This window comes from Coregonus clupeaformis, chromosome 9 (assembly GCF_020615455.1).
Source record: "Coregonus clupeaformis isolate EN_2021a chromosome 9, ASM2061545v1, whole genome shotgun sequence".
NCBI lineage: Eukaryota > Metazoa > Chordata > Actinopteri > Salmoniformes > Salmonidae > Coregonus > Coregonus clupeaformis.
In genome coordinates, this window is record NC_059200.1 from 30612824 (window position 1) to 30637678 (window position 24855).

At 40.2% G+C, this 24855-nt stretch overlaps 1 protein-coding gene across 6 annotated transcripts in view; it reads right to left on the bottom strand.

Moving 5' to 3' along the window:
* Window positions 1–12010: 12010 nt before the first annotated feature.
* The window catches only part of LOC121573745 (RNA-binding protein Musashi homolog 2-like), a 335153-nt gene continuing 322308 nt past the window's right edge, over window positions 12011–24855 (bottom strand). For 3 of the 6 annotated variants that reach the window (XM_041885955.1, XM_041885956.1, XM_041885957.1), the window contains exons 12-14: window positions 17727–17881; window positions 14784–14854; window positions 12011–14180 (exon numbers count right to left, since the gene is read on the bottom strand). In XM_041885955.1, coding sequence (XP_041741889.1) covers window positions 14813–14854; window positions 17727–17881 — 197 coding nt within the window. In that variant the 3' untranslated portion in view covers window positions 12011–14180; window positions 14784–14812. Of the gene's footprint in view, window positions 14181–14783; window positions 14855–17726; window positions 17882–22449; window positions 22630–24855 lie in introns of all 6 variants that reach the window. The other 3 variants (XM_041885952.1, XM_041885954.1, XM_041885953.2) reach the window with 2 other exon arrangements.

The following is a 24855-nucleotide window of genomic DNA, read 5'->3' on the forward strand; positions in this document are numbered from 1 at the left end:
ACTCAGTGAATATAAAAAACACAGGAAAATCACGTTTTTGACTGCACTTGGCCTTTAAGAGATGTCATAGATAATGTGAAAATTGGATGACCTTCTAACAAGTACTGGTATCATTTAGAGTTAGTTGACAGTTCTGGAAAATGCTGCAATCATATTGTTTTTTTGTTGATAAATGCATTCATGATTCAAAGCTTCCAAAATAATATTTGATTAATATATAATTCATATGTAACCAGACATTTGATTGGTTAAGGTCATTGCAATTTAATTGACTTTACCTCATGCAAAGGCACTTGTTTTTAGAATTAAATAGTTGTAAGACCTACTTGTTTCATTAAATTGAGGTCAAACATGATCCGTATAGCAGATCATCCACAAATGGAGGCTTGCTGTAGACATTGCCAGGCACTTTAATGTGTAAGAATGGCAGCGCACAACCTTTCCTTAATATATAAGCTCATAAACAGCTTGATAAGAACTCAATAAAGATAAAGCAAATTTGAATCTGTGAATGACAAAAAGGATATTGGCAAAACACATTCTCGAGACAAATAAAAAAAAGTAATATGCAATCACAACCCACCCTACTGTTTCCTCCTTATCTGGACTTCTTCAATAACAGCTTTGCAGCCATATTCACAGATGAAGCAGTCAGTTTACTTTGGTGGAGGAAGGCACACTGTTTTTCAGTCCCGGAAGGTCATTTGGTTAATGCACATTTGAGTCTTCATGGGCTCTTAACTAGTTTTTAATCAGCAATTATTAGCAAGCTGGAAGGGTGTGCAGGCTCGCGTCTCCCTGACCGCGGGAGAGTGCCCATCAATATGTCACGTCAATTACCACACCACAGGGCTGGCACATCAGGAGGGGGAAAGAGGGGGAAGGGGACAGCCACCTGAGTGCCTCAACTAAAATCCATACAGACACACATTTCTCCACTGCACACATCACAGGGACTGATTGACTCCATTATGTAAGTTTTATTGTAAAAAAGAAAAGAAAAAGAGAATAGCTTTCCTTATCTTTTGCAATGATTTGGAAAAAGTAACCGTTAGTTTGTGGTGCCCACAACATATAGTATGTGCACATACAGTAAGCATTGCTCTTTCTATCCTCAGAAGAATTGCTGTGAATACAAGGCAGAATTATACTGAAGTGTAGTACGAGCACCACCTCAATGCTTTCCAACCTCTCATTTCTGTCTAATTTAAAAGGCATAAATACAGTTTGCCAATTTACCCTGATGTGTTCTAAACATAGCTCTGTCACTTTCACCCATATCTAACATATCTGTAATTGGCAATTAGGCATAGCCAGCGTCTCAGACTGGCTCTTAATTGCTGTTAATGAGGGCTGAGGAGCCCCAAGGTCTGTGCAGTGTCCTCCACTTCTCACTGTGGCTGAGGGCCCAGGCAAACTAACTAAGAGTAGCAGAGCTGCTCAGAGAGCCAGGCAGTACTGCAAATCATGAATATGCATGATAGCCATGCAGGTCGGGCGTTAGCTATCCCCTGCTTCTCCGACAGTTTCAGATGAATGTCGAGCCACCAGGCCGCCCTCCTCTTGAGTTGCCGCTACTTATTATCCATGCAGCAATGTAGTAGTAGTCTCTGCAACCCAGTGTGTGTCTGTGCAACGCAGTATGTGTTGTAAAGAGCTGTCACATTAGGCCTAGTGGAGGTGGTTCAATGCATGGAGAAGTCACAGGGAGCCTCTTCTTATGAGGCATTGTCACACTGCTGTATGCAGATGAGTCCACTACTGTCTGTTTAGAAAAACAGTATGGGATGGATTTTTTTTCTTCTTCATAATTGGCCTCCACAAATAATAGGTATACTTCTTTTGGAAGTTCCAGCTGTTTTATTTGAAATTTAAATTGTAAATGCAGCATAAACAGCTACATGCTATCAGAAGTTTAGAAGTTAGAAAAACCAGTGCTTGATTTAGACAGAAGGGCTAAAGTTCTAAGGCAGACTCATAATAAAAAGGGTGAGTCATGGATAAATGAAGCTCTAGAATGAAGGATAGAGTTAAAATAAATAGTATATCATCAGGAACTATACTGAACAAAAATATAAATGCAACATGGAACAATTTCAAAGATTTTGCTGAGTTACAGTTCATATAAGGAAATCAGTCAATTGAAATAAATTCATTAGGCCCTAATCTATGGATTTCATATGACTGGGCAGAGTCGCAGCCATGGGTGGGCCTGGGCGGCACACCCATGGCCACCCACTACCAAAGAGCTTTATTACAGACAGAAATATTGCAAATCATGAGACATCCGAGACATCTGTGGCATTGTGTTCTGTGACAAAACTGCACACTTTTATTGTCCCCAGCACAAGGTGCACCTGTGTAATGATCATGCTGTTTAATCAGCTTCTTGATATGCCACACATGTCAGGTGGATGGATTATCTTGGCAAATGATAAATGTTCACTAACAGGGATGTAAACAAATTTGTGTAAAAAAAGAGAGAGAAATAAGCTTTTTGTGCGTATGGAAAATGTCTGGGATCTTTTATTTCAGTTCATGAAACATGGGACCAACCAACACTTTACATGTTGTGTTTATATTTTTGTTCAGTGTACAACGGCTGGTATCACAAGACTTTACTAAAGGACATAAACACAGCAAATTGATTCTGGTATTTCATATAAAGCAGAATTCTTCCCTGGTGCTCAAGATTCATTTACTTTTTTTCCCCAATTGCTTTTCTCAATACAACCCCCTTTCCATAGTGGGATACCTGACAAATCACTTTTTTTTTCGTGCAGTGTTTAGCTTGTTGTTCACTTCCCTGTTACAACATTTCTATCCTTCACAGTCAAATGACTTGTCAGACTAAAAGCAGCAGATAAGGCCAGACTTTCCCCAGGTCAGTGTTATGGACATTTCTCAATGGACTGGCCAGAGGGGGCTTACCATTGTCCAGCAAAGGCAATGTCCTTTCCAGAGTATTTCTGCAATTTAGGACTACTACAAAGATTATGTTTAGACAGCTGCATCAATAAGGGAAGGAGTGAGGGAGAGAGAGAGAGAGAGAGAGAGGGCAGTACTGACTTCATCACATTCATAATAGGCCTAACCCTCATTTCTCTAATCCTCTGGAGCAATTTGAAACATGAAGATGAGACACGGTCTCAAATGGAAGGAGAACAAAAGGAAGCAGTTCTGCTGATGGCACGCGTTTGCAATTCTCCATCTCAGGTAAAACAAAAGTGATTATGTTTTGACAATCGTATAAAAAAGTTTACCTTCATTACAGTGTGTGTGTGTGTGGGATGGCTACTGAGTGACTCGTCTCCGCTGCGTGGCTGCAAAACAACTGTCAGTCTCTGTAAGCATCAGGAATGTACTGAATACATTTTCTTTGCTCATCATTTTATTGTACAGATGTGTGATCTTAATTTGATCACCCTGTTGCAGGAGAACTGTCCTGCAATGTAGGACATTTAAATCTTGTAGTGTATTTGAGGTTAAAAAATGCTTCTGAAGTTTGTAATTTCCACTTTTTTTCCCACAAATTTGAGACTCGATTTTCCCTTATGAAAAATTTATCAACCCCTACAAAAATGCCCATTAATTATAATCCACATAATAATTCACATTTCCTGTTGCTGCAGGATCATTTTCCTGCTGCAGCAAACTGGCTCAAATTAAGATCCTACATCGGTTCCGTACTCTAAGCAGGCTTTCCATTTGACTGCATCTCTGGGTAAACTCGAAGTAGAACATGGTCCATAAACATATTGAGTGTCATAGTGAGACTAATAGAAGTGATGTTGCATTGCACAAAATTAACTAAGCACAAAATTATCAGAGGGGTGTTTAGTGTTTGGAGTCATTATGCGCTCTGACCTTATGAGCGAGTTGCCTTTGAGAACCATAAAGCTGCAATATACAAGATATGAAATATACGCTGAGTACGCTCCACTACACACTATCCATCAATGTTGTGCTTTCACCAAATGGGCTGTTTTCACCTCGTCTCACCTTTTCGCTTCTATTCAGAGCCCTGGCTTGATCTTCAGAAGAGATCTCTGTGTTGGGTGTGGTGGGGTGATATAATTACTGGCTAAGACAATAATGTTTTCCCTTGGCCTGAATGGCAGAGTGCAAAAATGGAATTAAACACCTTTGAATATTTTAATAAGCAGGCAGTGAACCTGGGGGCACCTGTAATAAAATGTGGTTAGTGTGATTAATAGAACTAGACACCATCACAGAGAGAGAGAAGCTACCTCAGACCCAGACCTGCAGAGTTAGGTAAGCCACCGTACATGGGTAGGTGTCCAGTCCGTCTGACCTGCAGATCGCAACTAGAGGGACTTGATACTGTGCGTTTAAGGGGATCAGAGTTCAGTGTAGATGTGTTTTCAAGAGACAACTCTGGAAAACAGTGGGTGTTACGTGGCAGGCTAATAGCCTAATTATGCATGTAGTCATAAAAGACTGACCACTATTTTTATTCATATGTTACTACAGATTGGAATAAGAACCAACCGTGCACTCTGATCCACACACATTAAGACTATCCAAAAGAAACCAGAGGATGGCTCACTCATTGGTTAAAGGCACAGTGCAGTCAAAAACGTGATTTCCCTGTGTTTTATATATATTTCCACACTATGAGGTTGGAATAATACTGTGAAATTGTGAAAAGGATGATAATGCCCTTTTAGTGTAAGAGCTGTTTGAAAAGACCGCTTGAAATTTCAGCCTGTTTTGGTGGGATAGATGTGGTAAAGAGGTCAATCAAACTCGATTAAAACAATGGAATTGCCATGGAAACACGTGGGGGAAAGGGCCATGTGTGAAAGATCCCGAGAGCCCATCAGCAAAATTAGCCTACATTTAGGCTAGTGTTTATATGTGTATTTCACACTATGTTGAGGTAAAATACTGTTTGTATGGATGTCAACCCCAACACATGTTCATTTCATCGTTACCAATCAACTGCATTACAATTAAAAATGACTTTGACTACCACCACCGATTTCTGTATGCTAGCTATGCTTACCAGCTTATATAAATGGAAGATAGCATTTAGCAGTCACTTCTTCTAAACCTGAAAGGGACAACTTCGACATGTTATGCAGTGAAAACAGCATCCGGAAAGTATTCAGACCCCTTTACTTTTTTCACATTTTGTTACGTTACAGCCTTATTCTAAAATGGATTAACTACACATTTTTTCTCATCAATCTGCACACAATACCCCATAATGACAAAGTGACAACAGGTTTTTAGAAATATTAGCAAATGTATAAAAAATACAAAACAGAAATACCTTATTTACATAAGTATTCAGACCCTTTGCTATGAGACTCGAAATTGAGCTCAGGTGCATCCTGTTTCCATTGATCATCCTTGAGATGTTTCTACAACTTGATTGGAGTCCACCTGTGGTACATTCAATTGATTTGGAAAGGCACACACCTGTCTATATAAGGTCCCACACTTGACAGTGCATATCAGAGCAAAAACCAAGCCATGAGGTTGAAGGAATTGTCCATAGAGCTCCGAGACAGGATTGTGTCGAGGCACAGATCTGGGGAAGGGTACCAAAACATTTCTGCAGCATTGTAGGTCCCCAAAAACACAGTGGCCTCCATCATTCTTAAATGTAAGAAGTTTGGAACCACCAAGACTCTTCACATAGCTGGCTGCCCGGCCAAACTGAGGAATCGGGGGAGAAGGGCCTTGGTCAGGGAGGTCACCAAGAACCCGATGGTCACTCTGACAAAGCTCCAGAGTTCCTCTGTGGAGATGGGAGAACCTTCCAGAAGGACAACCATCTCTGCAGCACTCCACCAATCAGGCCTTTAAGGTAGAGTGGCCAGATGGAAGCTACTTCTCAGTAAAAGGCACATGACAGCCTGCTTGGAGTTTGACAAAAAGCACCTAAAGGACTCTCAGACCTTGAGAAACAAGATTCTCTGGTCTGATGAAACCAAGATTGAACTCCATGGCCTGAATGCCAAGTGTCACGTCTGGAGAAAACCTGGCACCATCCCTACGGTGAAGCATGGTGGTGGCAGCATCATGCTGTGGGGATGTTTTTCAGCGGCAGGGACTGGGAGACTAGTCAGGATCGAGGGAAAGATGAACTGAGCAAAGTACAGAGAGATCCTTGATGAGAACCTACTCCAGAGCGCTCAGGACCTCAGACTGGGGCGAAGGTTCACCTTCCAACAGGACAACGACCCTAAGCACACAGCCAAGACAACGCAGGAGTGGCTTCGGGACATGTCTTAGAATGTCCTTGAGTGGCCCAGCCAGAGCCCGGACTTGAACCTGATCGAACATCTCTGGAGAGACCTGAAAATAGCTGTGCAGCGACGCTCCCCATCCAACCTGACAGAGCTTGAGAGGATCTGCAGAGAAGAATGGGAGAAACTCCCCAAATACAGGTGTTCCAAGCTTATAGCGTCATACCCAAGAAGACTCGAGGCTGTAATCGCTGCCAACGGTGCTTCAACAAAGTACTGATTAAAGGGTCTGAATACTTATGTAAATGTGAAAATTCCGTTTTTTTATATTTTTATAAATTTGCTAAAATTTCTAAAAAACGGTTTTTGGTTTGTCATTATGGGGTATTGTGTGTAGATAGATGAGGAAAAAAAAAAACAATTTAATCAATTTTAGAATAAGGCTGTTACATAACAAAATGTGGAAAAAGTCAAGGGGTCTGAATAATTTCCGAATGCACTGTATATCCAAATCGGACTTAAGTAACCACAATGTGGGCCTGTTACAATACTTAAATCATGACGGATTTGACGAATATCCACTTTGTTAGATCTGATTTGTTGAATGTGCGCCAATCTGGTCAATGGAACGTGTGCTGCCATTGACTCCTTTACCGCATCTATGGCCTGCCTGGTGACATCACCAGGCGGTATATGAGTAAAAATACCAAAAAGAAAGAGAGTTCCAAACCTCTTTCAGCTAGTTTTTAGATTTCCCCTCCCCACTCAGACCACTCCCAGACCGTCCTAGCAAAATTCTTGCTTGAGAAATTGCTCTTTGCTAATAACCTATTTTTGTTTATTTTTGACCATTTTAATTGAAAACAATCACAGTAAGGTTCTTAATTACTCCGAAATTATTTGATATTGAGATAGAAACGGCAGCATTGGACCTTTAACAGTCATCCATAATGTATTACCTATGCAAGACCACTGAACAAGGTCCAGTTAGTAATAAAATAGTGTGGACAAAAAAGGTTGTCTGATTCTGTACAAAACTAGGCAAAAATGTACATGCATGATTGTACCATTTGGTGTTTATAATTCCTTAAATGCTGCATTTAATACAAGAATGTTGAAATGATTCAAATATTGAGACCATCAAATTTAATAGGACAGCCAAAATGAATAATCAATCTTATTACAACAGTTAAGCAAATCAAAAATAATAATGAAAACAAGAATAAAACAGTTCATTTTATTTATTTATTTTTCCAGACAGACACATCGATTTCTGGACCACAGTAGAGGATGGAAACCTTTCACAAACATTTTTTTCATCATTATTATTATTTGAAAATACAAATATAAAATTATACTTTCCACATCTGAGATGTGAGAGACCCCCATCCATTTTAGTTTATTTTACAATAGGGCTTGAGCAAGCCATACAAGAAGACCTGAAAGATGCTTTCAGACGTCAGTCAGTTCTGTCAGTCTCTCGCCGTAAAAAGTCTGTTAACGTTAAAAAATGGGCAAGTGTTAGGAATGGGCAAGGCAAATCAGGAGCAGACAGCAAATTAGTGAGGATAGCTCAGTGGAAGGCTGCTCCTCCACACTGGAAAACAGTGGATGTTACGTGGCAGGACAATAGCCTCATTATGCTGTGGCGTCATAGTAGACTGCCCACTTTTCCTCATACGTTACTACAGATTGGAATAACAACCGTGCACTCTGATCCACACACGTTAAGACTATCCAAAAGAAACCAGATGTTTCACTTATTGGTTAACAGTCATCCATAACGTATTACCTATGCAAGAGCACTGAACAAGGTCCAGTTCGAATTTTTAAGACAATGCAATGCCAAAAGAGCACACTAGCTCACCATAACGTTGACTCTTTTGACAGCGAGGGATGAAAACAGTGTTGGCTACTAAGTTATACAGACCCATGGGAGATAGGGTTTTGCTGTGTCTAAAATACAGAGGGATCACTATTCTCATCTAGTCAAACATGTTCACATGAGGGATATACAGGTCAGACACATAACATAACATGTACTGTACACAGACTAATGAACACGGGTGAGATGGTGATTCATGGATGATGGGATGAAATGATTGGCCATTGCCTAGCACTTGCCTCAAGATTCAAGTTTAAATGAACACGGTAGTACACTCCAAATATCAACACCTTCCAGGTAGTTTTTTAAATATATTTTTTCTATTTTTTCTTAAACCATCATGTTTTTTTCCAATGGATTTGTTAGTCTAGTAAGATGTGTAACATTCATCAGCAGTAAACTGCTGTCAATTAAAAATAAAATTGCAGCAACAGAGCCATGCTACCTTAAAGTCCAAGCTAATATTGAACATAGATCAAAGGGGAATTAGCTATTTAAATGGGATAACCAGCCTTTACTTTAATCAAAGGAGGTGCCAACTATAGACTAAGAGCCTCAAGGCATTGACATTGTATCATATGAGTACCATGTACTGTAGCCTATCTATTCAATCCAACTGCTAAAGCTCTTTATGTAGGGCCTGGACTGCTGATCTTATCCTGCCAATTCCACATACATTTAATTTCTTTGTGAACATGTTGTTATGGACAGTACATCTATGAACTGATAATTCCAAGAAATACTATTTTATTATCAACTCCTGTATTAGTCTAATTGAATTCACCCATAATATTTGACTTTCTCTGTCCTCCAACTAACTAAATCCTTGAAAAAGGCTCCAAGGTTGAAATATATACATGTATATATATATATATATATATATATATATATATATATATATATATATATATATATATATATATATATATATATATATATATATATACACAGTGGGGAGAACAAGTATTTGATACACTGTCGATTTTGCAGGTTTTCCTACTTACAAAGCATGTAGAGGTCTGTAATTTTTATCATAGGTACACTTCAACTGTGAGAGACGGAATCTAAAACAAAAATCCAGAAAATCACATTGTATGATTTTTAAGTAATTAATTTGCATTTTGTTGCATGACATAAGTATTTGATCACCTACCAACCAGTAAGAATTCCGGCTCTCACAGACCTGTTAGTTTTTCTTTAAGAAGCCCTCCTGTTCTCCACTCATTACCTGTATTAACTGCACCTGTTTGAACTCGTTACCTGTATAAAAGACACCTGTCCACACACTCAATCAAACAGACTCCAACCTCTCCACAATGGCCAAGACCAGAGAGCTGTGTAAGGACATCAGGGATAAAATTGTAGACCTGCACAAGGCTGGGATGGGCTACAGGAGCTTGGTGAGAAGGCAACAACTGTTGGCGCAATTATTAGAAAATGGAAGAAGTTCAAGATGACGGTCAATCACCCTCGGTCTAGGGCTCCATGCAAGATCTCACCTCGTGGGGCATCAATGATCATGAGGAAGGTGAGGGATCAGCCCAGAACTACACGGCAGGACCTGGTCAATGACCTGAAGAGAGCTGGGACCACAGTCTCAAAGAAACACACTACGCCGTCATGGATTAAAATCCTGCAGCGCACGCAAGGTCCCCCTGCTCAAGCCAGCGCATGTCCAGGCCCGTCTGAAGTTTGCCAATGACCATCTGGATGATCCAGAGGAGGAATGGGAGAAGGTCATGTGGTCTGATGAGACAAAAATTGAGCATTTTGGTCTAAACTCCACTCGCCGTGTTTGGAGGAAGAAGAAGGATGAGTACAACCCCAAGAACACCATCCCAACCGTGAAGCATGGAGGTGGAAACATCATTCTTTGGGGATGCTTTTCTGCAAAGGGGACAGGACGACTGCAACATATTGAGGGGAGGATGGATGGGGCCATGTATCGCGAGATCTTGGCCAACAACCTCCTTCCCTCAGTAAGAGCATTGAAGATGGAGTCGTGGCTGGGTCTTCCAGCATGACAACGACCGAAAACACACAGCCAGGGCAACTAAGGAGTGGCTCCGTAAGAAGCATCTCAAGGTCCTGGAGTGGCCTAGCCAGTCTCCAGACCTGAACCCAATAGAAAATCTTTGGAGGGGAGCTGAAAGTCCGTATTGCCCAGCGACAGCCCCGAAACCTGAAGGATCTGGAGAAGGTCTGTATGGAGGAGTGGGCCAAAATCCCTGCTGCAGTGTGTGCAAACCTGGTCAAGACCTACAGGAAACGTATGATCTCTGTAATTGCAAACAAAGGTTTCTGTACCAAATATTAAGTTCTGCTTTTCTGATGTATCAAATACTTATGTCATGCAATAAAATGCAAATTAATTACTTAAAAATCATACAATGTGATTTTCTGGATTTTTGGATTTTAGATTCCGTCTCTCACAGTTGAAGTGTACCTATGATAAAAATTACAGACCTCTACATGCTTTGTAAGTAGGAAAACCTGCAAAATCGACAGTGTATCAAATACTTGTTCTCCCCACTGTATATATATTCAATATATATTCAACTATTACAAGTGAGAAAATACATGGATATCTAAGCTTACATGTACTTCCCCACCTGTGAAGGTGCCCCCCGCTATACACATTAGTTTTACTAACCAACTGAACTACTGTATGAAGACATTCAACAACAGGTGAACTAATTGAAGACAATCTTCAGGAGTATCTCAAGTTTATTCCGTGTTGCCCACCTTCACTAGTTAAGAAACAATCATTAGAAATATATTTTCTGTGTAATCTTTGCTCCAAGTATGTAATGGCATCTAAAAGCTAGATGACCTCAAATTCTTTGCAAAGGTTGTGAAGTACTAAGCATGTCTGTCTATATCTGTGAGAGCAACATTAACAGACAACATTTTTTACATTTTTAGTCATTTAGCAGATGCTCTTACACATAAACCTGACTTTGATTAAAATAAAGCACTGGTTTCCAGGGACTAAAAAAAGTATTCACAAAAAGTATGTTTTTATGAGTAAAACGAAAGGCAGAAACATTTAAAAAACAGAGTGGTATCCAAAAATAGCAGAGCCATACAGGCATCTGGGATATAGTGTAAAAACATTAAAAGATATTACAGTTTATTATTAGTAGTAGTGTTATGATGATTATTATTATTGTAGTAATTATCATCATTAACATGTTAGAACCTTCTAAAAATGTTTTTTTTTGCTTTCACATAAAATATTTTTCATAATTATAGCTTGTGTCCCTCTTAGAAAGTAATCAAAAATAAAAGTTTTGCATATCTAGCATTAGCATTTAAGGTAGTATGACACACCCCTTTTAAACATTCAAGGGTGGGGATCCAAATAATGCCTTGTTTAAAATTCCATCTTACAGCAATTTGATTCTCTATAGTTCTTCTGTGTGAGCTTTGGTTAGTTGAAACCACGTGAGATCGGTAAAGCACAACAAAAAAGAAAAAAAGACATACGAGGAACAAATGACATGGAACTGCTATTAAAATAACTGTCTGCAAATTTATGTCAAACTTTTGATAATAAGAGAAAGTTCTATCCTTACTGGTCATAAATCCACTAATAACTACAAGTATTATCTTGATTACATAACAGCTACGATTTATTACAAGGAGATAGAGGAGAGTAAGAGAGCGAGAGAGAGAGGGGAAGAGAATGTGACAGAGAAAGGAGAGACAGAGGGAAAAGCCCGAAAAGGGGAGAACGACAAAGAAGGGCATAGACCACTACACTGGTATCAAAGACATCACTCTGTTACAATTTAATCGTGATTTTTTTGTGGATTTTTTTTTACACACTATTGAAATACATGGATGATCAACAAAAGATTGTATGTGGTGACAGGGAAGGGAATGGAAAGAGAGAAATCGATGGATGAACAGTACATTTTAATAATATAATATTACAATTAGTAACCACAAAAATATCAATAAAACCCCCTGATTCAAAATTGAAATCAGTGAAGAAGCATCTTTTTCTTTTTTTAAAGTTTTGTATTTCTTTTTTTCTTTTACATTTGAACATTACAACGGTTCTCTTCTGTTTTCTCATTTAAATTATTACTTGATCATATCTCCACATCATTTAAAAGCATCCAGCATTTTTCTTCACCAGGTTGTTCTGAACAAAATAGCTAATGAAATGAAAAATCTGGTGAAATGAAATATCAAATACATTTGCAGCAGGTAAAGTACATCCTCAGAATATACACCACTCATTCCATCATCATGTTTACAAATCTTACTGCATGTCATTAAATGTCTCTATAATTTAGCAAAACCTATCCCTACACATACTGTGTAAGAAATTAGCGCAGCAGCTATGGATGAATAATTTATTCAGTGTCTTCTATTGGCTGGATCTAAAATAGCATCAATATTTTAGATTAGAAGTTGGCTTACACAATACAACGAAATCCAAAGACATGACCACAACACATTGGTAGTAATTAATCAGTTAATTGCTATTTGCCAAGCTGTTTGTGTATGCCTATTCTAGAGAGGAGCAACATCCAATAATCCTTCATACTTCACCCCAAAGACAGGACCATTTTAAATAGCCAACATATACATGTGCAAATAGGAAATGGCCTGTTCTTTACTGCTCACAGTGCAATCATTAATATATTTTTCCCCATTCAATGTTTTAATCTATTTGCCACTAAAATAAATTAAACCTGTCAACGATTCCAAGGTATAACTCACAGGGCTGAGATATGGTATCAAAATGTTTGCCTTCCTAATTCATTGAAAAGAGAACTGATGGGAGTCCCAAACTTAAGAGGAACAAGCAGGAGGAAACAAACAACAACAAACAACAAGTTGAGTTTTTCTCTCAGGAGTATAAAAGTGTCAGGATGCGCAGAGCACTGTAAAATGCTTAGGCTCGAGTTCTATTCTTCAACACTAAGTACAGTGTGCTTTGGATTAAATGATCACTCTGAAATAATATTGATATCTTAAATAACAGTTGGTTAGACAAAAGATACCAATTATATTTTATCCCTTTAAAACTGTGCGCTGAACTCACCATTTGTAAATGCACTGGTATGACACTTGTAAAGTTATTCAGCTTGAGTATTTACAGAGCAAGCCATCAGTGTTCAAATATGTTGTGTCCATCACTGGGGTAGTCACTGTCTCTGAGCAGTTAAGGATAATAGTATTTGTTTAGAGCTTTTTTTTCTATTCACACGCTAGAACATTTCTTTGACACACCATCACAAAAATATGCTATTCTCTCATCAAGTTGGTTATATGCAATGACTGGAATAGTATTTACAGTTACATTTCTTTTTCTTAAGTCTTGAATTCACAATGTATTTATATGAAATGTTTTATAGTATACATATTTTTTTCTAAACAACAAAAACAACACTTATAAAAAAGGACCATAAAAATATTGGAGTCCTCTTTGTATTGCCCAAAAATAGGTAATTATGGTTAACAATGAGACATCACAAGAATTAAAAACAGCTACTAAGATTTATTAGTTAGTTACCCTCTCGAATTATCATTTGAAATGAAATGGATGTTTTTTTCCAAGCCTTTCCACTTTGGATTTCTTTTATGTGCAAAAAGACACCTAAAGCTTTGATCTTTTTGGATTAAACGATTGGTACCAAATGTGAACACATGACTTGCGAACATTCTCAACTATGACCCCCGAAGAGAGAAGCAAAATCAATTTACATACACTACAAGAGAAAATCCAAAAATGACACAAATAATTAGGATCAAACTAAAATGCCTCTCTCTAAAGCTAATCAAACAACTAATAAAAGGAAGGGAAAAAAGTGAATGAAATCATCATGAAACGTCATATCAAACCAGGTTGTCAGGTTACAGGTTTGGATTATGGTACAGCAGTTATTTTCTTTTCTTTCTGAGATGATTTTTTTTTTAAATATTTTGTTTTATGTGGTTCCACCTCTCATTTCTCCTGGGTGATGCTGTAGTGCTTGAAGTTGGATGACATCACCTGCACAGAGAGCCAATTAGAAGGTTCGGTCTGTCTTCCCTGGACCACCAGATATACTCTGCTGAATAACACAGATACAGTGGAACAATTAGGAGCATGTACATTTCAATAGCACAAAACATGAGCACCTAAGCTTCACCATAACCTGGCATACTAAGAAAACAATTTGAGCCTCGTTTAACATTACGTTGTTTGCTACTATACTAACAATATGTGTGAGTCAATGAGGCATATACAGTATATACACACAACCACACATGCACATGAGACCACGACTGCATTCTACTATAGTGACGTCATCACAAGCACAGGTATGAGGAACTCATTCTCCCAGAATTCCAGTTTACACAAACTACATCTAGTACTGTTGCTTTCTCTTGCCTCATGCACTTTGAACATCATCAGAGTTAAGGAGGGTGCTAATTGAGTGTGTTCAATTATATTAGTGAGTGTCATAACTGGAACATTGGCTATTATCTTCAGATGACTCCCTGACCAACAACGTCAACCACAGGCAATAGGCATTACACAGAATTTGACATGTCATGGGCGTGCTTTATTTGACACATTGGAGAGGAGAGGTGGAATTAGAGTAACAGAGTAGAGGTAAATCTACAGAAACAGATAGAAAAGACTTCTAAACAATATAAATGGAATATAATACCTCCAATGAGATGGCAACCGGCCACCTGTTCAATGGTATCCATTTGTAAAAGCTGTCGCAATCAACGGGCCCTAAAAGTGTACAGTTAGTACCTTTGTCAGTATGCATTTCAAGGAAAAAAGAGTGAGTACATTGTATTGTATACATTTTGTTCTGCTAGCATGAATGGGTATTCTCTGTTCCTGTTCATCATTTTAATCACTAAAGCGACAGACAATCATCATAAATCACGTCTGTTTTTTTATTGTCTTAGGGGGAAGAAACTGTCCCTTGTAGCATTTTACAGATTCCAGTGGGCTCTGTCTTACTCAGTGAGGGTGTTTATACTGTTATTAATTTATCTTCAAAACTCCAAAACTACTGGAGGTCAATTACATACACATGGTGACAGAATATTCACATCTTCTAAATGATTCAGTTAATTCTAATGAGCAGATGGAAGAGAGCTGGAATTGAGTAAAAAGCTACAGGGATGATTGAAAGAAAATATATCTAATTTATCATTAGAAAAATAGAGACAAAACAGAGGGAGAGCTTGAGAAGAGGGTAAATAGAGACAAATTCAAGTTCAATGCGTTTGGAAGAGAAAAGGAGAAAAATACAATCACTCAACACAGTAAAGGCCATAGGGGCCAGCCCAGGACCTGTGAGGAACATACGATTTCACTTTTTACATACGTATACTCATTCATGCCAACATAAACAATATTAATAAATTAAAAAACATATTCATGCAAAAGCTACTTAGCATCGTCATACAAAATCTTCTATAATGATCAACCCATTCTGAAGCGTCTCCCCATTGTGGTCGAAGTCATTCTGCATAAAGCCAATCACCCACATTGTCTGAACCATATCAGTGAACTGAGACACTGACACAGCATTCTTAGAGAGCAGAAACAACAGAACATCAATGAGTCTTTTCTTTTAAACTGAGCCGGTTATCTAGCTTCTCATCTGTCTATTGTGTCTGTGACAAGTTAAGGAAGTGTCGGTTTATAGAAACGCTTCAATGAAACACACTAAAAATATATCTAAAATGTTCATTAGCCATTCATTTTCTTTGTCATCTTGTTCAATTCAAATTCAAGGGGCCAAATGAGCATGAGCCCAATCCATTATTGGTTATGACACAGGAACTGTTCTAGCATTGACATCATCGTCTGACATCTCTCTAGTCAGTGCTATTACACCAAAGTGGGAGATCGTGTGGCAAGTCAAAGTGACTGAAGTCATCCATGAGGTTGTAACCTGTCAAGTTCCACTATGTGATAAATTTGGCTGCATGTAACACAGAAATTAATTAAAAAGTGCATTTTAGTTCTGAATCATTTCCCTTCTTAATGTTGTGGCTAGAGATATCATCTGCCTGCGCACTGAAGGTTGCCACGGCGCTTCACTGGTTCATTGCACTCTGTTCGAATCATTGAGTCATTTTAAGGTGGATTAGACTGAACGGAATTTAGTACAACTGAAGTAGAAATTAAAAACACATTTCACAACCCTCTTTTCTTGTGTCAAAAAAGTATATCTGCATCAAATATATCATATCTCCCTTCAAATGTACACTCGAAATACAATTTAATATTGTTAAAGGGCCTTTTTATCACCAGTGTTCAGACAATGAAAATATTCTCAACTTCACAACAAAAGTTTAATCCCATGTGCAATACTATCAATCCAAATTGATTGAAAGCACTATCAATCTTTATCTGGGTCAGCTAGACTATGGATACAAACGGCAAAGGTTAAAATAAAAGAACCCAAAACAATGGGCGCAAGCAGGCTATTTAAAAAATCCATTCTAACAGTGTTTTAAAGAATTTTCTGCAATGAATCAATGGGCCTACGTTCCTTTTCTAGTTTCATGATTACTGGTTTCCTTAGTCCTCAGAGCCCTAAGGCTTTCTGAAGCAGCTTATTCCCAGAGAATACATCCGATACTAAAATCCAGAAAACAACTCCTGACATTTCCACTCTCTTTCTGACACATGTAAACTAGGAGACACTAACAAGCTGGTGTCAGGTTGAACAAGTTCACAGTGTTTAAAGAGACAGGTGACTGGCACCGAGGGATACAAACACAAGAGAATGCTGAAACTTTGACAGTGCAATTTAGCAGAGAGACAGGTCAGTAACAAGATTTAACATTGAGCAAATTAAATGGTTTCATAGTGTGTATGTAAGTGAACTTCAGTAAATTCTATAACAAACATGCTCTTTCTTCCTAAATTGAGACTAACAAAGATTCAACCAATCAGACATGGCACAGCTGACATCCAATAAGCAAAGCTGCGCTCAGCCAGAAAAAAAGCCAATTAAATATATTTTTCTGCAACGTTGTGCTTTTGTTGGGATATCATGTGTCAGTTTCACTTGATAGATACAATTTTGGTAATTTGCTAATTCCCTCTCATTATAACAGTCTCTTCCTCAATAGTTTTCTGCATTGTTTTATTTACATAAAAGTCTGATATTGTTGACAGGACAACACACCAGCCCTGTGATCTTCACCATCTGATTGATTCAGTCAAATCTCATTAGGTCTTTTTAAAAGTTTGATTGACACAACACGACATACACCTCTGAAGTGTAGTTAGTGGTGAACCCAGTAACAGGTAGAGAGGGAGTGCAGTATGCATTGCCTCCTTGTAACACTAACACACATATATTATGTATAAGGACAGCAGTCTAATGGGCTAGACCAGAGGTGGCAAACTCATTCCATGGTGTCTGCTGGTTTTTAGTTTTCCCTTTCAATTAAGACCTAGACAACCAGGTGTGGGGAGTTCCTTACTAATCAGTGACCTTCATTCATCAATCAAGTACAAGGGAGGAGCAAAAACCTGCAGACACTCGGCCCTCCATGGAATGAGTTTGATACGTGCGGGCTAGAACGACAGACAGAACGGTCAGTGGACAGAGAAGGTGTACTGTACTCACTGCGATGCTGTGGCCAAAGCCGGAGCCAGCCTGGGGGCTAGCAGCACTGATGTAGTTAGCCACATTGGAGTCCTGGCCTCCAGGGCCGTACAGGTCGGCTACAGGCCCTGGGCTGTTGGCACCTGGAAAGCCTCCAGGACGAGCTGGGTTTCCCCCTGCACATAGAGCACAGCAGGGGAGCAACAATTCAGTTACACCGTGGTGCTTCACAGAGCACAGGTGATAACTTACATGTAGCTAGTACATTCTGGGTCATTCTTCCACAATATATACATTCATATCCAAGAATACATTACTGGATTCATACATCTGGCAAGAGGTATATTAATCAATACTATAATTAAACCGAGAACACACATTAGTGAGTAATTGGAAACGCCATTTGAGGCCTGTTTGCATGCAAACTGCATTCATTTTGTTGGGGATTGACAGAAGAAATGTTGCAGGCTTGAGGCGGCAAGAGCAATGTAAAAGATGAATCCAGTATGATATTCTAGAGATATCTACATGCTATGTATACTATACAGTGAAAACACTCACACCACAACCATGCACAATAGAACCCGTAAGCAGACCACCAGAGATACTTGGACCATGCTACCAACTATTAAGGTGTAGTTATGCATGTTGTGGACGAGTGTTCATTTTAATTAAGTTATTGGTGATTATTATAATTTTCAAGAGGCGCCATATAGCTAAGGGGGTAGCTTAGTTGCTTTGGATTCTATACTCATGCAGGTATAACACCAGTTTATGTTTTTTTATTTGCCTGATTAGACAAAAACCTGATTGGACAAAACATTCCAATGTACATAAACACTTTTTTCTTTCATTGCATTTTAACTATCTACAATATCTATCTATTCCATGGACATTTGGCCAGGCCATTTCCTAATTTCAGGATTTCAGTAAACTGCAGAAAGAGTTCTGATTATGTTTGTAAAAAATTCTACTCCAGCAAGAAAGCAAAGGACACAAGTGTTCTACAGACAGAGGAGGCATAAACCTTGGGAAATATAACCTATGTACCTGAGTTCATCCACAGGTACACAATGTGGAGATGTAAAAGAACCACTCTGTGTGACCTCTGACCTATGCCCTGTGGCTAGGAGAGAGTCCGACTAATAAAAAGGCCTTTTGAAAATCCGACGCCCAGCGATGGCCATGAACACTGCTGATATAAAACTAAGCCAGAGGGGGGAGAGTGAGAGAAGGCACAGTGATGTCTCAAAACAGTAGAACTGCTACACCACTTCAATCTCCTCCGCTGTCAGATTCACATAACCCTCCATCTCACCCCCATTGAGAAATAAACCATGAAAATAAATGCAGAAATTAAATTAAAAGGAAAAGAGAAAAACTCTGTGGAGTTCTGAGGCATCTTGATCTGTAGGCATCTTGATCTGTAGGCTATGTGTTTGAAGTTTAATATATAAATATATACATGCTGCTAGATTCTGAGCTCATGAGGCTAATAAGAGCTGTACTGTCCTGGGATGCCTTGCATGGCACTTAAAAAACAAGCTTTAGATGCTATTGAACATGCAAAACACATACACACACACACCCTTATCAGATGCTATAGTCCTTCAGAAGTTGTGGCACATCACTTTATTTATACTAACTCTGTGAGGAGCACAAAACCCCTCCTACAGTGGTTTTCTTCCTAAACGTAAAATGAGAACCTGTCCCAGAGCATAGAGATCTAATGAGGGTGACACTGTTGCTTAACCGCAGGCCCTTTCCCATGGCTGGCCTCACGGCTCTGGTCTGTATGGAACAGCCCCTAATAGGTTTGCTTATTAAGCAATTACAGCTATTTTCAGTTTAAACAGTAATCCTAATTTCTTATAATTGGTGGATTCTATTGAACGGCGCACAGCACCGCACCTCGATGTGAAACAGGATTGATGCTTTTCCTTAAACCCCGGGGCTACACGGCCTCAGTCATTAAGTTTAATAGCAAAACATGAGTTACACTTATTGGGGCTGACTGGTGGCTTAGCGGCGCCCATGCTAATTTAACGAGCCAGCCTTTGATTACACAGCATTTTTAAAGACACCGGTGGCTCATCTGTTCCGCACCAACTCCACTCGCTGGGTTCTTATTCATGTCACTTTGTATGTTGTTTCTGCTGTGACAAAGTGTTTGTGTGGATAAGGGAGAAAGGTGCTGACACAAATGTAATTCTATGCCTTCCCTGCTTTCCTATTTTCAGCACCAATAACATGAACTTCGAAAAAGTAGGTTCAACAAAAAAGCAAACCTGGTGATATTTGAAGATACGACTGTGTCTGTGAGACTGGGGTGGGTAGATATGAACAAACATTCCCCAGGAAAATACCTAATTGGGGCTTAAGTATCTGAGCAATGACAAAGCAGGAGGTCAATACGATGATGTTTATCCAATGTAGTATCATATGCTGTATGTCCTGGAGAACACACAATTGTATGGGTCTTCCTGTAATTCGGTCTTAATAACTGAAGCAGTTTGGTGTGATCCAGACTATTGAGTTACACTTTAAAATACGTCAATGTTTTCACAGTCTGAAAGTGCTTGTGGCTACAGGGGAAGCATTCTCTTTAAGGTAAACAGGGGTGGCGGTGGTTTACAATTAACATTTGCCATGAAAGCATTTCTATTCAGATTGGCAGTTGTTTTTTGGGCGTCTGTCTCAGCTTCCCTACCTGTACCCACAGGGCATCATTAGAAAACCAGGAGTAGCCATTCACAATGGCCCTTTACTACCTGAGGAGAGACACAAAATACTTCCTCCTCTACAGCCAAGCACAGAAAAAATTAAGAATCAACACACTATACAATTCCCCACATTCAGCACTTTGGCGTTTGGATGTAGACCCTCTCTTCTCTACAGCTGTGTGTATAATCAAAGCCCACTTATCACCACTCTGTGGGTAAATGGAGAAGTGGCTGTAGGCCTGCAGTCCTGCCATCTTCCTGTGAAGCCCTAGGACACAGACAGACAGACAGGCAGACAGGCAGTGGAGTGCTCAGACCTGAAGGGATCCATCCATCCCAATGAGTCAGGCAGGCAGGCAAATCTCCACCCAGAATGGGCCAGCCTCCAAACCAGAAGATCTGTGTAATCCTCGCTGTAAAGCATGGGGCCTAAAGATGTATTTTCCTGTCTGCTGCCAAAGCCAATGAGGCAGGACTAGTGAGGAGTACAGGGACGGACTGCAGGGGGCCTCAACACCTGCCGCTGCCTGCTGGTCACCACTCCTCCACTCCACTCCACTCCTCCACTCCTTCATCGGTACAATAGAGTCGGACTCTACAGAGCAGTGACAGCACCATTAGTCAGTCTGGTTGGGTCATCAGCAGACATCATTACTGTCTCTAGTCTACATGGCCATTTCATCTGAACGCAAGGATAGGATCTGGTCAAGAGAGAGCCACACCTGTAGTCAAACTCACTTTAGGCAGTCTAGCATATTTTCAGTAATATCATCTGTTTCACTGTTTAGTAAGATTGTTTGAAGAGTGAGTCCAGCACTATCTACTGTGGATCAGATCAACACCAGCAAATCACATCTACAGCTCTCTGCCTGACATCCACTGAGCTGGGGTCAATAAGGAACACTTCTCACAACGTTTCCTCTCAACATACATTTTAGTCATTTAGCAGACGCTCTTATCCAGAGCGACTTACAGTTAGTGAGTGCATATATTTTCATACTTTTTTCATACTGGCCCCCTGTGGGGCCAGTACATTTACTCATGTACATTTACTCCTCAAAATATGAGATGCAATTTAGTGAAATGACATCTCTTGTCAGTTTTATCAGGAACAAACCTATGACCAAACGAATAGCACAGGCTGACCCTGAATGTGGTTTAAAATGAGGGTAATCAATTGAAATGAAATTGTTATAGCTACGTATTATCTGTAGAGGAAATGGCATAGAAACCCAATTGTTTTCCATTGACTTATTGGATGCAACATACAGTTTTCACTATATAAAGAACACAACCTTGGGATAGACAAACCAAATTGCAAAGGTAAATGTCAGCGCTTCTGCAAAAAGCACACACTGATATCATACTGAAACATGCCACTTGTAATGTAATGGCTAAATTATGCATATGACTGTACTAGGATGTAATGTTACTATAATGTATACACAAAACATGTCTTCTGATTGCCTAGTTGTTCGCAGAATGATAATAGAAGTGATCATGCTTCCACCATAGGTCCTTTCATTTTCCATCACTCAATCATTTACAATATACTCTCACTAACTCACTGACTAACCCTTTCACTCTCTCAGTCAATCAGTCTTTCACTCTCATGCAAATGTTGAAATCGAAAAGGTTCTAATGTCCAGGCAGTTGAATTGAGTGGATGGGGACATAAGCAAAGTAAATGAGAGCTTTCTCACAGAGGACATTGTAGTCCAGTCCCCTACCTCCCATGCTCTGTGTATGGAGGAAGACATGTCCTCCCTTATGAGCAAGCAGGGGTATGGAACAAACTTCACAAATAAACATAAAAAGTTACATCGAAAATCAAAAAGGAGGAAAAAACATGCAATGCATTACTGGCAAGACGTTCATCCTTTACGCATTTCTTTTTTTCCTCCTCAAAGACAAAAAAAAAAATTAACCAAAAAAATGCATAGATCATCTGTATGGAGGAAACTTCATGAGTCAAACTGAACAGTCCAGAAGGTGGATGAGAGAGATGTGCACATACAAACCTGGGCTCTTAAACTGATCCGGGCTGTGCAGGTGCTGGAGGGGGGAGTTGCAGGCGGAGGTGGCATGCTCACTGTGCAGCATCTGAGCCGCCTGGGGCCCCAGGGAGCCATAGTCCGCAAAGGAGCAGGGCGCCCCCCTCTGGTCACTGGGCGCAGAGTAAAACCCGTAATCGTGAAAGCCTGAGAGGTACAGTATAGGTTGGGGAGGGGGAGGGGAAGGGACTCCATCATTGTGGAAAATGTTTGGTTTCATTGTTTCACAGTAGTCAATGTCCAGACTCATAAGCATGGCATGGTGGTTGGAGTGAGACACTACTTATGACGGGTTCATTTGGCTGAGATACATGGCGTCCTCTCCCTGCTCTCCCTCCCCAGCAGATCCTGTTGCCAGTCTGAGTGTCTGAGGTGTAGGAGTCTGTCGGCACCAGGGTAACGCATCATCCCTCTATAGGGAACTCAACCCATTTACTGGCATTCAATGGTTGACTGTCTAAGATAATAGGATGGTTGACTGGCTAGCAACAATCATAAGACACACAGTGAAGTAGGAGCTTTCTGAGGTAGTAGACTGGCTGTCTCTAAATCCTATACATGAATCAATCTAACCTGATTCCCTCACATTGTCCTACAATTGAGAGAGAGGGATGAAATTGGAGAATCATTAAAAACACAGGTCAATACAGCTTTCATTTGATGACTACAATGCTTACTGGACATACCTGATGTAAACACTCATCATTCAACGGGAGGAAAATGTAGAATGCGCACAAATCAATAATTAATTTCATGCCCCTGATTTTGAACCACTACTACTACATATTGAGGTCTATGCATGTGACATTTTCTTTGGGTTGGATAACAAAGAGACACATTCATGTTTACTGACCATTAACAAAAGGTAGGGCTCCAAAACACTCCACACTTATTGGGCCATTCCAACGTGGCCCTCATTCAACACTGATGGAGGATTATCAACGCTTCAGAAATCGTCATTCAGCAATAAGACGTGCTGACATTTACTGCTTGTCCTCTTAATCTGAGACAAGCTGCTCTTATAAAGAGAGCCATTAAAGCCAATTGTTCCCTCTCGCACCTCTTCAATATGGGGAGTTAATCCACTCAAGGAAAAGCTGAGATTGGCGTCAGCGGCTCTTTTCATGGCAGGTCTCCCTGCTGTGTGTTTGTTTTTTATTTGGGTCTCCAGCTGAAGAGGCGATCAAAGCCGTGCCACACCTAGACCGCCATAATGAGCTTGGCAGCAGCTGCCAAATGGAATCTAAACACCAGGCGTGTTCCTTAGCTGGCGCTTTAGGGCCTCACAGTTTCACCGCGTGCTACGTGGGCTCCATTCCCACTTCTTAAATAATGGGCTCCTAAAATGGCAGGCTTCCCACTTCCAGTCATGCACGGTAAACCCTGACACGTGGAACAAAGCTCCATAACGCAATAATCCCCTTTACATCTCTCTTAAGCAACTGCTACGGAAAACCGATGGGTCTTTACCAATGACGAAAATAATGAGAACTCAGAAGGGCAACGTTAATGGGAAGATAAAGGAATGAATGAGTGAATGGGTCGATACAGGAATGAAAAAGACTGATAAAACCGTACTTTCACCTAAATCTTTCTAACCTAAGACAAGTCTTCCCAAACAAGTCTAGAAATAAGAGAATGTCAAGGACCTGCTATGACTCCAGTGGTGTTAGACAGAGCTGTCTCCTCTCAGTGTGATAGAGAGGATATGACAGGACCCAGGGACAGGTGCTGAGTCACCAGTGATCTGCACTCAACCCTCAGTCCATCTCTGTATCTCAGTTTTGGAGGCTGCCTGGCTGGCTGCTGTCTGTCTGTCTGTGCCAGTCTGTACCTGTCTGTCACACGTGTGGCCATTCAGCATTCTGCACGTGCTCCACCTACATTAAACCCAGCTGCACCTCCTCTGTACCCCACACCACAGCCATGCCACTAACCACCGAGCCAGTACTCCCAGGCAGGGACGGTCTCTCACACACACCAACGACCTGTGAGACACTCCCTCTGCAGCACAGGGATGAGGACTCTGTGAGGAGGGCAGGCCGGGTTGAATTATGGACAAGGGCATTTCACAGGGTCACTGCTTTTCTCTGAAGGATGTGCTCTCTTCCGGGAGCGGGGAAAAAGGATAAAGGAGCAAATTTCCTGAGTGTTCCACCTCCTTATCTTCACCCCTGCTCCCCATCCCTCATTTTTTCTGCCTGTGCTATGGAATGCCGCCTTCAGGCGACTTTCACGGGAGATATGCATTCAGCCCAGTTTCAATCGTTAAGGACACCAGGAGAAAACTAGGGACACTTGTGTTTAATCCGTTTGTGACATCCACGCTAATAGCCGTCCGTCCTTGAGTTTCCGAGGTGGTTTTTCCATGCT